General features: G+C 47.2%; 1 protein-coding gene across 1 annotated transcript in view; it reads right to left on the bottom strand.

The window, feature by feature from the left end:
* Heatr4 (HEAT repeat containing 4) overlaps window positions 1-12495 on the bottom strand; it is a 37078-nt gene extending 24583 nt beyond the window's left edge. The window contains exons 1-5 of the mRNA XM_045155593.1: window positions 11600-12495; window positions 7330-7523; window positions 6117-6257; window positions 4776-4982; window positions 1826-1969 (exon numbers count right to left, since the gene is read on the bottom strand). Coding sequence (XP_045011528.1) covers window positions 1826-1969; window positions 4776-4982; window positions 6117-6257; window positions 7330-7523; window positions 11600-12495 — 1582 coding nt within the window. The remainder of the gene's footprint in view (window positions 1-1825; window positions 1970-4775; window positions 4983-6116; window positions 6258-7329; window positions 7524-11599) is intronic.
* Between the last annotated feature and the right edge of the window lie 2533 nt (window positions 12496-15028).

Here is a 15028-nt window from a genome sequence, read left to right as displayed (position 1 = left end):
GTCCTGGGGAATTAATTGAACCTAGGTCCTTTGGCTTTGCAGGCAAGTGCTTTAACTGCTAAGCCATCTCTCCAGCCCCTGGAGTGTTTTTATTTTAATTATTTATTTATTAAGAGAGAGGAAGAGGGAGAGAAGAGAATGGGCACACTAGGGGCCTTCAGCCGTTGAAAGCAAACTATAGATGTATACACCCCCTTGTGCATCTGGCTTACGTAGGTCCTGGGGAATTGAATCGGGATCCTTTGGCTTTGGCAGGCAAATCCCATAACCTCTAAACCATCTCTCCAGTCCAGATTTTAGGATTTCTAATTTATCTTTTTTGGTTTGTTTTGAGATGATCTCATGTAGCTCAGGCTGGCCTTGAACTTGATCATGTAGCAGAGGATGGTCTTAAACGTGATCTATTGTTGTGTCTATCTCCCAAGTGCTGGGATATACAGGCCTGCACCCCCACACCCTACTCAACTGTCCTTTATACGAATGCTTTGGGCCAATATGTCATCTGTTAAGGACAGAGTATGTATGGATTGAGCACCCTTGATATCAAAATTCAAAATGACCCAAATTCCTAAACTTTTTGCTGTTTTTTTTTTTCCGAGGTAGGCTTTACTCTAGTTCAGGCTGACCTGGAACTCACTCTGTAGTCCCAGAACTAGAGCTCATAGTGATCCTCCTTCCTCAGCCTCCCAAGTGGTGGGATTAAAGGTGTGTGCCACCATGCCTGGCCCCAAATCCTAAACTCTAAGGGCTGATATCACAACACAAGTGGAAACTTCCACACCTGTCCTCAGGTGGTAGGTTTCAGTCACAAGGAAGGCACACTAAAAATGATGTATAACCCTACCTTCAAGCTATGTGGATAAGCTATACATGAAACACAAATGAATTTCATGTTTAGACTTGGGTTTCATCTAAGATAACTCATTATATATTGTAATATTTCAAACTCTGAAAAAAAATCCAAAGACTTCTAGTCTCAAGCATTTCAGATAGGGCATAGCTCAATCTCTATGTACTATATAATATATATTTAATTGATGGAAGTCAATTAAGCATTTCAAAAACTAATATTAAGGTAACTTTCTTTGATGAGCTATCAAGAAACCAAAATCTAGGGCTGGAGAGATGGCTTAGAGGTTTAGGTGCTTGCTTGCAAAGCCAAAGGACCCAGGTTTGATTCCCCAGGACCCAAGTAAGCCAGATGCACAAGGGGGCACATGTGTCTGGAGTTTGTTTGCAGTGGCTAGAGGATCTGGTGTGCCCATTCTCTCTTTTTCTCTCTCTCTCTCTCTTTTTAAAAAAAAATTTGTTCACTTTTATTTATTTACTTGAGAGTGACAGAGAGAGAAAGAGGCAGATAGAGAGAGAGAGAGAGCTACTGAGCAAACAAAAGGGGATAGAAGAAGGTGGTACAAAAAGCCCTGGGTGCCGTGGGTAGTTGCACACGTGCCTTTATTCTTAGCCTTGGGAGGCTAAGGTAGGAAGATCACTGTGAGCTCAAGGCCAGCCTGAGACTACAGAGCGAGTTTCAGGTCAGCCTGGACTAGAGACTCTATCTCGAAAACAAACAACAGCAACACCTAAAAGCTCTGCGGATAGAACGTGGGCGTGGGTGCTTAGCTTGCTGAGGGACTGAGGCTCAACACTCAGGACTGGCCTAGAATTCAGCTCAGTCTCTTCTCTCTTGTGATATGCTGGGGTGTCCAGGCCAGTCTCTGGGCCTCAGAAAATCACTTCAGGTAAGCTCCTGCCTGGTGTTCATATATTCTGTGGTTTTTTTGAATTGCACAATGTTCCAGAGCACAATGTTCTGTTCTACTCTCACCTGAGTCCTCCTGGCTAGTGGCAATCCGGGGCCGTTCTAAAGCAGCCGTGGCACATGTGACGATGGCTTGGACCCGAATGTCGTCATACATGCTTACTAATCCCCGCATGAGATTCTCCACTGTCTCGTGGTGCCATTCGATGACTTTGTCATAGGAAGGAAAAGTGGAGAGAAACCAGCTGGTTACGGCAAATACTGTGCTATATTCAGGTGACAAGAAGTCCCTTTCCCTACGATAATTCAAGTTAAACCTTAGCTCTAAAGAATAAATGATTCAAACTGGGTGTGGTGGCGCACACCTTTAATCCCAGCACTCGGGAGGCAGAGGTAGAGGATCGCCATGAGTTCGAGGCCACGTTGAGACTACATAGTGAATTCTAGGTCAGCCTGGGCTAGAGTGAGACCCTACCTTGAAAAACCAGAAAAAAAAAACAAAAAACAACAACAACAACAAAAAAAACATGATTCAGAGAGGGATTTCTTAGGGAAGTTATTTATTTTTTATGTTTATTTTATTTATTTATTTATTTAGGTTTTTCAAGGTAGGGTCTCACTCTAGCTCAGGCTGACCTGGAATTCACTGTATAGTCTCAGGGTGGCCTCGAATTCACGGTGATCCTCCTACCTCTGCCTCCCGAGTGCTGGGGTTTACTTTTTTAATTGTTAACTTACTTATTTTTTTCAAGGACAGAGAGACAGACAGACAGACAGGAAGAGAATGAGACTAGGCATACCAGAGCCTAGTGCCCCTATAAATGAACTCCAGACACACGTGCCACTTTGTGCATTTGGTTTTTTGTGGGTACCTGGCAAGTGAACTCAGGCTATCAGGCCTTCCAAGCAAGTGCCTTTTACCACTGAACCATCTCCCCAGCCCAGGGAAGCTATTTCTGTGGCGACTCATATATTTCTCTAGTAATTTCCCTTCATTTCATTCTATGTCCATTCTTCTTTGCTTAAATAACTTTCCACGGTCAAAATATGGAAAATAAACAGGACAATAAAATACCACAGTTAGGGCTGGAGAGATGGCTTAGCGGTTAAACGCTTGCCTGTGAAGCCTAAGGACCCCGGTTCGAGGCTCGGTTCCCCAGGTCCCACGTTAGCCAGATGCACAAGGGGGCGCACGCGTCTGGAGTTCGTTTGCAGAGACTGGAAGCCCTGGCGCGCCCATTCTCTCTTTCTCCCTCTATCTGTCCTTCTCTCTGTGTCTGTCACTCTCAAATAAATAAATAATTAATTTAAAAAAAAATACCACGGTTAGCTGGCTAAGGCGCACACACACAGAGTGCCAGTTTCCTGCGAGGCTAAGGCAGGAGGATCACAGGCTCCTAAGTTCGAGACCAGACTGGGTGACACAAAACAAAAGCAAATGCATAAGAGTTAAGCATGCTGGCTGTCAGGCATCCCTAGTGACTGATCCCCTCTGAGCCCGACACTTCCTGTTTGTAATAGGAATAACACTAGAATTTACCCTGTTGAGTTATTTTGAAGGCTAAGTGTGGTCAACAGACAGAGAGAGTGTGTTTAGCATAATGTCTGGCAAGATGACAAGGGTTTAATGAGTTTTTGTTTTGTTTTGTTTCCTGGCCATGGTGATGGAACCCAGAATGTCACCCATGCTAGACAAGTGCTCTGCAGGGACAAAACTTTTCTTTCTGCGATCAACTAGTTGCATGTGCTTTTTTGAGTACTTTCTTTTTTTTTTCTTTCTTCCTTTCTTTTTCTTTTTCTTTTCTTTCTTTTCTTTTTCTTTTTTTCTTTTCTTTTTTTTTTTTTTTTTTTTTGCTGTTGTTGTTTGTTTTTCTGAGATAGGGTCTCACTCTAGCCCAGGCTAACCTGGAATTCACTATGTAGCCCCAGGGTGGCCTTGAACTCATGACAACCCTTCCACTTCTGCCTCCTGAGTGCTAGGATTAAAGGCGTGAGCCACCACACCTGGCTTTCAACCTTTTTTGTTGCCCAAACCATTTTACCTACTGGGTCATTTCTCCTGCAGTAACTAAACGAGTCTCTGGAGTTTGCAAGAACTGGCAGCCCTTTACTTCTCAAACACAGAAGCTTCCAACTGTCCTTGGTAGGCAGTTACTCTGTCCTGGGTGCTCAACCTTCTATTTGAATATCTTTGAAGAAAAAGTACACACATGGTAATCTCCATCCCCACAGTTGAAGCTGTTAACTCTACCGTCACCCGCAGTTTCTTTACTTACCTGCCTGTCCAAAGCCTGTATCTTTTCTTTCCCCTCATGCATCATTTATTGAGTCCATTTCAGACATCAGTAAGACAAGATCCCTAACTGAAGATTTCTTGGAGTAGTAAGCTTCCACATATTACTGAACTTTAATACCTATCCACGCAAAAAAGAATGTGGGGCTGGAGAGAAGGCTCAGCAGTTAAAGCGTTTGCCTGCAGAACCTAATGACTGGAACTCACTTCCCCAGTATCAACATAAAACCAGATACACAAAGTGGCACCAGCATCTGGAGTTCACTTGCAGCGGCTGGAGGCCCAGGCATGCCCATTCTCTCTGTCTCTCTTCTATCTTCCTCTGCTTGCAAATAAATGAATAAATAAAAACATTTTTAGAGTAGAGTGTGGTGGTATACACCTTTACTACCAGCACTAGGGAGGCAGGGATAGGATCACTGTGAGTTTGAGGCCAGCCTGAGCCTACATAGTGAATTCCAGGTCAACCTGGGCTAGAGCGAGACCCTACCTTGAGAAACCAAAATTTAAAAAAAGAAAGAAATCTGGATGGATATATAACTAGATTCATAGAACATCTATGATGTGAAAGGCTCTTATCTAGCTCAGCTTTGGTGAGGTAACCAGCCTTTTACATTTTCACAACAGCAGGGTAGATTTTCAAAGACTGGGGACACACTAGTGCAAGGAGAGACCCCCTCACTCACAAACCTGCACACTTATCTCGGGTCCCCTTTCACTCACTGAGGGCCCAGGCCGTCTTCCACTCCTGCAGCATCCTGCGCAGAACCACCAGCTCCCAAGTCACGTCGTCCTCCTTCGGGACTTGCGCCTGCTTCTTCACTCTCCTGGTCTTGATGGGCACGTCTTCCTCACATATCTGCAGCAGCAGATTCTTGACTGGGCTGGGCAGGGCAGTCCAGCGCAGGGCTCCTTTCTTGGGCCTACAAGCTGTGTGACATGCAGCGTGAGGTCTCACCTGACTTCCCAAGGTCACCACACAGTGGCCCCCAGCTACCACCATCCCATTCCTAACACCAAGACAAAAGAAAGCTTGTTGGGCTGGAGAGATGGCTTAGCGGTTAAGCGCTTGCCTGTGAAGCCTAAGGACCCCAATTCGAGGCTCGGTTCCCCAGGTCCCATGTTAGCCAGATGCACAAGGGGGCGCACGCATCTGGAGTTCGTTTGCAGAGGCTGGAAGCCCTGGCGCGCCCATTCTCTCTCTCCCTCTATCTGTCTTTCTCTCTATGTCTGTCGCTCTCAAATAAATAAATAAAAAATGAACAAAAAATATTTTTAAAAAAAGAAAGCTTGTTGTTGTTTTGTGGTGGCAAGGATGGAACCCAGGGCCTGGCATATGCTGGACGGGTGCTGTACTACTGAGCAACAACCCCAGGGCCCATCTGAACAGTGATATGGCAAAGAAAAGTCATGAGGAATGGAGACATTGACTTAGAGAGTGGTCATCTCCCTCCCCTCTACCTTTCGTGTTACAACATGAACAGTATACGTAAGAAACAGAAATTTACAACAAAGGAAGACCCTAGGGCCTGCCACCATGGTCATGAGTATGGAAGTGGGCGGGCAGAACAACCCAAGAGGGCAGAGTGGTGGTGAGTAAGGAGTTTGATGTGCTTCCATGGATGCGCTAAGATGAGCCCTGTCTTATTGATAATTATTGACCTTAAACCACTTGGCTATACATGTTATATCTGATTCCAAATGAATGTATCTTTCACCAAGGCTCTTCCTAGTTGAAATTAGTAAATTAGTATTTTATAGAGTTGTGAGATGACTTTTTTTAAAAAAAATTATTTATCCATTCTGAGAGAAAAAGTGTGTGTGTGTGATGTGACAGAAAGAGAGACAGAGAGGCAGAGAGAGAGAGAGAACAGACGCACCAGGGCATCCAGCCACTGCAAATGAACTCTAGACACATGTGCCACCACGGGCATCTGGCTTACATGGGTACTGGGGAATTGAATCTGGGTCTCTTAGGCTTTGCAGGCAACCACTTAACCGCTAAGCCATCTCTCCAGCCCCAACTGTAGCCTCACTTCTGTCATTACTATCATATCTACTTACGTGCTTCAGGAACAGGCTGAGAGCTCCACTTTTCTGCAGTTTCAGGGAAGACCTTAGATAGGTGCTTTTTGTACTGATTGAGATTTTCCAGGAAAATCTGGTCCCTCCTCGCGCCAATCTTGTGGATGATCTTGACTTTATCTGTAAGGAAAGATACACTAAGCCCCTGGTTCCTCCCTCTTTTCCTCTCTTTCTGAGTTTTGCTGACCAGCCCTAATTTTCTTTTACCCTAATTTAAGCCCTAGAACCCAAGATTCCCATGCTGTGAGGCATCCTTTGAAGGTGACTGTTGTCACCGCTGGTAGTGTCCAGGAGAAGCCTCCTAGAGGCCTGGGATGGCAGGACCTGTCTAATATGTAGGCATTTGTCCTGTCTGAAAAGCTGGACAGTAAAATCATGATTCCTTAGTCTAGTTTTATTAAACTCTCTCAAAAGACCCAACAGACAACAATTATAAAACAAGATGGGGGTAGTAAAGAAGGAACCGCTTGGAACATACAGCCTTGAACATGTGTTGTGAAGGACCAGGCATTGGTGGAATAGCAGGGTTCTGGAAGGGGAGGAAGTGGACATGTCCGGAGCACCCCTGTGCGCTAGGCACTGGGCAAGAAGCATGCCGATGCTTTCACATCTGCTATACTTAAAGTGCATTTTTTTTTTTTTTTTTTTGGTTTTTTGAAGTAGGGTCTCACTCTAGCCCAGGCTGACCTATGGAGTCTCAGGGTGGCCTCAAACTCACAGTGATCCTCCTACCTCTGCCTCCCGAGCGCTGGGATTAAAGGTGTGCGCCACCACGCCTGGTTTAAAGTGCGTTTTGTTAACATTGCTCTACAAGTACAGTATCATTCCAAAACTGAGGGGATTACATAATTTGATGAAGGTTACAAAGAAGGGGCTGAGCCAGGATTCAAACCCAAATCTGTCAAATTCAAAGTCTGTTTTTTTTTTTTTCCCCTCTCCCCAGAACACAATAGGTCAATGGGGAGGGAAGATCTCAAAGTGAAGAAAGGGAAAAGGGTGGATAATCTTGCTGACCAGCGAACTGCTTGCTCCCCACCAGATACAACTGCCTCAGTTCCCGTGCTAGTACCATGGACACCCAGGACATACAGGGCCTCTGGTCACCACACCTGCCTGTGCATGTTCCCCAGCCGCTCTCACCTCCCTGGCCCGTGTTCGTCCCTGTACCGCACACAGAGCCCAGCGCCGTTACCAAAGTAAATCTCCTGCTCAAAGGCGTTGTCCGTGGCGTATGCAAACTCGCCGGCTCGGGAGTTCACTCGTCGGAAGCAGCTCCGCTTCGGTGGCTGGACGATGCTTCTCTCCTCGCAGATATCCTCGGCTGTCATATTGTTGCCAGGTACGCTTTCTACTGCGTGTGCTTGTTGTGGGGAGTAACCAGGTAACCTTGACCACGGTGAGAGGGAAAAGGGGAAAGAGTAGGAGGTTGCCCCCCCACTTTTCAGTTAGGTCCATGATCACCATAACTCAGTTAAGCTCAGCTCCCCTGCAAGCATCTGAACCCCTGTGTCTAACTGTTATCCCCGTGGTGCTGGTTGGACATGGAGCCACTGGAGTGGCCTGTATTCAGCTACCCTGTGTCTTCATGGATGGAGCCTCATCTTCTGCAACCGCTGGACGGCATGGAAGGAGAGCCACGCTCCCTCATGTTTCCCTTCTGTGGTGGTTTGATTCAGGTGTCCCCCATAAACTTAGGTGTTCTGAATGCTAGGTTCCCAGCTGATGGATATTTGGGAATTAATGCCTCCTGGAGGGAGTGTATTGTTGGGGGTGGGCTTATGGGTATTAAAGCCAGTTTCCCCATGCCAGTGTTTGGCACACCCTCCTGTTGCTGTGTTCCACCTTATGTTGGCCAGGGGGTGATGTCCACCCTCTGCTCATGCCATCGTTTTCCCCTGCCATCGTGAAGCTTCCCCTCAAGCCTGTAAGCCAAATAAACCTCTTTTTCCCAGAAGCTGCTCTTGGTTAGGTGCAATGCGACCCAGACTGCAACACCTTCCCTTCCTCCACCCTTCGATCACTTTCCTTCCTACCTTTCTATCCCTTCCCTCTTTCCTTTTTCTTTTCCATTTTTTAAAAAAAAATATTTGATTTTTATTTATTTATTTATTTAGTAGAGGAAGAGGGAAGGGGAGAGACAGAGAGAGAATGGGCATACCAGAGCCTCCAGTCACTGCAAACAAACTCCAGACGCGTGTGGCCCCTTGTGCATCTGGCTAACATGGGTGCTGGGGAGTAAAACCTGGGTCCTTTGGCCTTGCAGGCAAACGCCTTAACTGCTAAGCCATTCCTCCAGCCCCTTTTCTTTCAAGGTAGGATTTCACCCTAACCCCCTAGCTCAGGCTGACCTGGAATTCACTATGTAGTCTCAGGGTGGCCTTGAACTCATGGCAATCCTCCTACCTCTGCTTCCCAAGTGCTGGGATTAAAGGCACGCACCATGTCTGGCTCCTTTCCTCTCTTTTCCTTTCCTCTCCTCTCTTCTCCTTTCCTTTTTTTTTTTTTTAATTTTAAATTTATTTGAGACAGAGAGAGAAAGAGAGAGAATTTCTTGTTAGGGCCTCAGCCACTGCAATCAAACTCCAGACACGTGTGCCACCTAGTGGGCATGTGTGACCTTGCACTTGCCTCACCTTTGTGCATCCAGCTTACATGGGATCTGGAGAATAGAAAATAGGTCCTTAGGCTTCTCAGGTAAGCGCCTTAAGTGCTATGCCATCTCTCCAGTCCCTGGTAGCCCCCTTTTTTTTTAAAAAAAAAATTTTATTTATTTATGAGAGAGAAAGAAACAGAAAGAGAGAATGGGCACGCCAGGGCCTCCAAGCTCTGCAAATGAACTCCAGACATATGTGCCCCCTTGTGCATCTGGCTTATGTGGGTCCTGGGGAACCTAACCCAGGTCCTTAGGTTTTGCAGGCAAATGCTGTAACTGCTAAGCCATTTCCCCAGTTCCCCTGGCAGCCCTTTCTTAATATTGGTTCCTTCCAAGGTTGCAGGGACCTCCTACGTGACCTCAGTGTGTCTAGTATAGGTGTAGGTATTTAATGTGTATCCAGAGGGTGAACACACAGGCAATAAGCTCTTTAAAGGTACATGCCTGTCCTTTTTTTTTTTTTTTGGTTTTTCAAGGTAAGATCTCAGTCTAGCCCAGGCTGACCTGGAATTCACTCTGTAGTCACAGGGCCTGTTCTTTTATATTATATTCCATTAAAAGCACTTTTTAGACTATTTGAAGTAGCAAAAATGCAATTTATATTTCCAATAAATGAATAGTTTCCATTTATTTTAGTTCCCTTTTGGAAACCAAGGACATTATAAGTCTTCACACTAGCGATATATGAGAAGGATGCAATCTGAGAAACCTGGTCATCTTCTCCTCATGGGTTGCTTAGTTCTCTGCCCTTCCTCTGGTTGCATTTTGGGTTAGGGACACACAGACTTCTTTTTTTTATTTTTTATTTATTTTTGTTTTTTTATTAACAACTTCCATGATTATAAAAAATACCCCATGGTGATACCCTCCTTCCCCTCACTTGCCCCTTTGAAACTCCACTCTCCATCATACCCCCTCCCCATCTCAATCAGTCTCTCTTTTACTTTTGATGTCTTGATCTTTTCCTCCTCTTATGATGGTCTTGTGTAGGTAGTATCAGGCACTGTGAGGCCATGGATATCCAGGCCATTTTGTGTCTGGAGGGAGCATGTCACACAGGTTTCTTATGCAAAGTGAGGCAGAAGCAAATGTCAGTGCTATGAGCTGTCTGCCTTCCTCACTGTTGCCATGGATGCATTTCTTGGCGTGTGGGCTAGTAAATGGATTAACAGTCTAAGAGCTCAGTCTGCTGGGGAAGGCTGAGAACCAAGAGCCCTTTAAGGCAGTGACTCTGAATTGTAGGTGGGTTTGTCCCTCACACACCTCTTGCAGTGTCTGAGACATCTTTGGTTGTCACAACTGAGGGAGCACCTGGCAACTAGTGGCGAGAGGCCAGGGATGCTGCTAACATCCTACCCTGCACAGGGAAGGCCTTTACAAAAGAAGTTGTCCAGGGGCTGTGAAGGAGGGCTCAGTGGTTGAAAACTCTCGTTTGTAAAGTCTATTATTGGCCAAAACTCAATTGTCTAATATCCATGTAAATCCAGATGTAAATTGGTGCATGCACGGCACAAATATGTCACACAGAAACAAATGAAGGAATAATTTAGAAATGTTCAACTCAGAATGTGGATGTGAAGAGGTTTTTGTTTTTGTTTTTCTTTATACTGTACAGAGTAGACTTGGTGAGAGAGAACACGAGACTGATGGGAAAATGCATTCTGAAATAAGGAGTGTGGGCAGAGATGTCACCACTGTATGTCTACCATGTGTATGGAGATGGATTTGATGCCCAGTACCACAAAATAATAATAATAGGGCTGGAGAGATGGCTTAGTGGCTAAAGTGCTTACCTGCAAAGCCCAAGGACCCATGTTAATTCTCTCTCCAGGTCCTACCTAAGCCAGACACCCAAAGGTGACCCCAAGCATCTGGACTTCGATTGCAGTGGCTCTGCCCCTGGTGCACCAATTCTCTCTCTCTCTTAAAAAATAAAAATAATGGGGCTGGAGGGATTGCTTAGCGGTTAAGGCATTTGCCTGCAATGCCAAAGGACACAGGTTTGGTTCCCCAGGACCCACGTTAGCCAGATGCACAAGGGGGCACATGCATCTGGAGTTCCTTTGCAGTGGCTAGAGGTCCTGGTGCCCCCATTCTCTCTCTCTGTCTCCCACTTTCTCTGTCAAATAAATTAATTAATTTAATTAAATTTTAAAAATAAAATAATGGCTGGAGAGATGGCTCAGCGGTTAAAGGCATTTACTTGCAAAGACTGGCGGCCTGAGTCGATCCCCAGTACCCACTCAAAACCGGATGCATAAAGTGGCACATGTGTCTAGAGTTCATATGCAGTGGCAAGAGGCCCTGGGGTTTCCAGAGTTTATTTCTCTCCGCAACCCCACCATCCTTGCAAATAAATAAAATATTTTTTTAAAAGGGTGGGGGTAGAGAGATGGCTTAGGGGTTGCCTGCAAAGCCTGAGGACCCAGGTTTGATTCCTTAGTACCCATGTAAACCAGATGCCCAAGGTGGCACATGCATCTGGAGTTCATTTGCAGTGGCTAGAAGCCCTGGTGTGTGCTCTCCCTCTCTCTCTGTCTGAAAATAAATAAAATAATAATAAATCCAGGCGTGGTGGCGCACACCTTTGGGAGGCTGAGGTTAGGAGGATCACCGTTGAGTTCTAGGCCAGCCTGAGACTACATGGTGAATTCCAGGTTAGCCTGGGCTAGCTAGAGCAAGACCCTACCTGGAAAAAACAGCAAGCAAATAATAAGTTGCAATCCAGTAGGGAGCGCGAACCTGCTTGGGAGTCTTGAAGGGGGACCAGGAGCTTCCTCGAGGCGCACGTGCCGCAGAGCCAGCCTACCTATAGTAAACGGGAAGCAGCAGCTCGGGCCTCTTGGTCTCCTCCGGGCGCGGGGTGACGCTGGGCCCCGCGAGCTCGGCCTGCTCCTCGGCCTCCAGCTGCTTCAGCAGCTCCAGGTCGCTGGCCGAGGTGAGCTCGTCCCGGATGTGGCTCCAGTCGTACTGCTGGCGCAGGAAGTTCTGCCACTTGTTGGGCGACAGGGGCGTCTTCCCGGGGTGCTTTCTCTGGATCCAGCGGGCCGTGCGCCGGTCCAGCTTCTCCAGCACCATGGCCTCCCAGGCCCGCGCCTCCTTCTCCGCCGCGGGGAGCCAGGTCTCCCTCTCCTCCAGGCTCTCGTCGGGCGAGGGCGGGACGTCCAGGACGTCTGCTTTCCTATCCTGGCGCCTGATGCAGATGCGCACCGATTTGCGGCGCTTGCTCTCGGGCTTGGGTTTCTTGAGCCACTTGGCCGGGCTTGCTCGCTTTGCAGCCTGGCTGACGTCTTCCACTAAGAGACCCGAGAAAGGCTTTGGGCCCCGGGGCTTCTGAGCGCGGGGCTCCCTGAGCCGGGGAGGCGGCGGCATGATGCCCTCGGCGCAGTACAGGTGGTCAAAGTTGTACTGGTTGTAGGGCATGCTGGGCAGCCCCCTCTGCCAGCCCACCTCCTGAGAGAAGGACAGGCTGGCTGCAGCGTTTTTCAGGTACTGGTCCTTGAGGCGCTCCAAGTGCTTTGGGTTAAAGTGGAAGACGGGAGGCACTCTGGAGATGGAAGCACCCACCTCCCGGTCCTTGGGTTTTGAGAAGTAATTCAGGCCCCACCATAGCCGAGGGGGCAGTGCGGGAGGGCAGTCATGGGAGGCAAAGGTCGTTTTCTTAGGGGTCCTCGTCTTGTTCCCCAGCAAATGCCCTTCCATCATGCTGGCCATTAAGGCAGGTGCAGGTCCCCAGCACCTACAAAAGGGGGCAGGAGAAAGAGCGAAGAGCTCTGAGTTAGCAGAAATAAACAAAGAGGGTTGTGGAGGTTTGGGTGTGAAATGTACCCCGTAAGGTTCATGTGTTTGTGATTAAGCCTTTGGGCGGTGGAGAAGGGGGTGTCACTGAGGGGCAGGCCTCGGGATGTTCGAGCCCATGAGCTTCCACTTGAACTCTGCAGAAAGGAAGATGTGATGCAGCGCCCTCTTCCCATGCTTGAACCGTGAGCCAGAAATAAACCCTTTCCCTCCATAAGCTGCTTGTGGCCAGGTGTTTTGTGCCAGCAATGAGAAGTTAACGAACATAGACGTCTGTAACAGTACAGGAAGAAAATAACTTGGAAAACAACTGGGAAGGCGAGTGGGGCAAGGCAGAATGAGAAAATCACGAGATTCCAAAAAACAGGAGGAAGAAATAGTGCAACGTCCTAAGTATTTTCTATCAGGCCCTTGCTTCCAAGTCTCACCTGTGCATGTCTCTTATCTCCTTAGGACAGGCCCACTGCTTTTCAGTAGTAAACCAGTTCTTCTTGAAACACTTTTCAAAGGCTTACAAGCAGCCGGACGCTGCTAGTGGAGGTTCTTGGGAGGCTCAGGGAGGGTGGAAGGTGTACAGGTGTTCCAGGGCAGCCCGGGCAGCACAGCCAGACTGACTGCCTTACACCCCCTGCCCCCCAGAAAAAAACGTTATGGTGTGGGCACTCGGGAGGCAGAGGGAGGAGGATCACCGTGTGAGTTCGAGGCCACCCTGAGACTACATAGTTTATTCCAGGTCAGCCTGGATCAGAGTGAGACCCTACCTCGAAAAAACAAACAAACAAAAAACCCTGTTATGGCATATAGTTCAAACCCCTCAGCCTGACCATTGGCTCTCTTAAGTCCAACTTGTAACTTTGTCCGGCCATGAAGCCTATGCCTGAGCCCGCTGGATCCCAAGCTGTTCCTGGAGCATTTCTCCCTCCACAAAGGCAGTTTTCTCTATGTTCTCTGCATGAAATGGGTCATTATTCCATCCGTGACATGAATTTCACCCATCCTTTAATTAATTAATTTATTTCTCAGAGAGAAACAAGCAGAGAGACACAGAGAGAGAATGGGCACACCAGGGCCTCCAGCCACTGCAAACAAACTCCAGATGCATGCGCCACCTGGTGCATCTGGCTCACGTGGGTCCTGGGGAATCAATCCCAGGTCCTTTGACTTTGCAGGCAAGTGCCTTAACTGCTAAGCCATCTCTCCAGCCTGAGTTTCAGTCATTCTTTTAGGCCCCATCTATCCCATAACTCTTTCTTGGTCTACGAGGCCACCTTGTCATACATGAATTTACAATCTCTTCTAGTCTATTCCACTTATTTTAGCTGTTAGTCCTGTGATACTTCACACTGTTGACTATGCTTCCTGTCTCTCCTGACCCTAAAACCAACCAGCACCAAATTGCCTCATAGCCTTCACTATTAAAGTGCCTCAACTGTAGCACATTATCAAGTGGACAAATTGCTTTGACTCTTCCTTAATTAGTGGGCAAACTGTTTCTGAGTTTTAGTTAACATGGGAAACAGCGCAGAGTACAAGAACAAATACTTTGACTTAATAGTTTGCTTTGGTTTCCGTCTTGGCCTGCTAATGAGTTGACAATTACAGAGTAGTTTTCTAAGGGCTTTACAGAAGGAACGTATTATGATCTTCAGAGAAGCAGAGGCTCCGAGAGGTAGGTAAATTGCTTCAGCTCACAAGGCCCATAATTAGAGGAGTTAGGGTTCAAAGCTAGTATAGAGGATTGCAACCAAAGTACTTAACGCCTGTGCCACGCCGGCCTTGAGCTGGGCTCTCCTCCTGCCACTCAATATGCTGGTCTTGTCAGTGCCCAGCAACAGGTACCCTTGGCCCATGTCTTTCTATCTCACTCATACCAACTCCTGCCCTTCCTGCAGGGCTCCAGGGTGTCCTGCAGACCTCTCTGGCCCCCTCATTCCTCCACAGCAGGCAGCACTTTCTTTCTCTCCCCAGGGTCCGATTTGTCCCACTGTCTTCCAAAGATAAAATATGACCTTGTGATGGTTCCTTCTGTTGAGTCTAAGCCAGAATTGAACACCTTCTTCAAATTAAGTCACACAGGAATTTTTAACAATATCCTTCCATCTAGGCGTGGTGGCGCACGCCTTTAATCCCAGCACTTGGGAGGCAGAGGTAGGAGGATCCTTGTAAGTTCGAGGCCACCCTGAGGCTACATAGTGAGACTACATAACCCTGAGAGGCCACTCTGAGACTACATAACCCAGGTCAGCCTAGGTTAGAGTGAGACCCTATCTCAAAAAAAAAAAAAAAAAAAAAAAACTTCCAGGTTTTTTTTTTTTGCTTTGTTTTATTTATTCACAACCATAAGGGCAGTGTGGTCACAAGGGTACTGGGTATTTAAATAGACTAGAAAAGCAGGGCAAAGGTCAAGGCTGGTCACAAGGAAGTCTTTTTCCTGGAAGAG

The sequence above is a fragment of the Jaculus jaculus genome, chromosome 7 (assembly GCF_020740685.1).
Source record: "Jaculus jaculus isolate mJacJac1 chromosome 7, mJacJac1.mat.Y.cur, whole genome shotgun sequence".
Lineage (NCBI taxonomy): Eukaryota > Metazoa > Chordata > Mammalia > Rodentia > Dipodidae > Jaculus > Jaculus jaculus.
The sequence above is the reverse complement of the archived record's forward strand: the minus strand, read 5'-3'. Positions and strand labels throughout refer to the sequence as shown.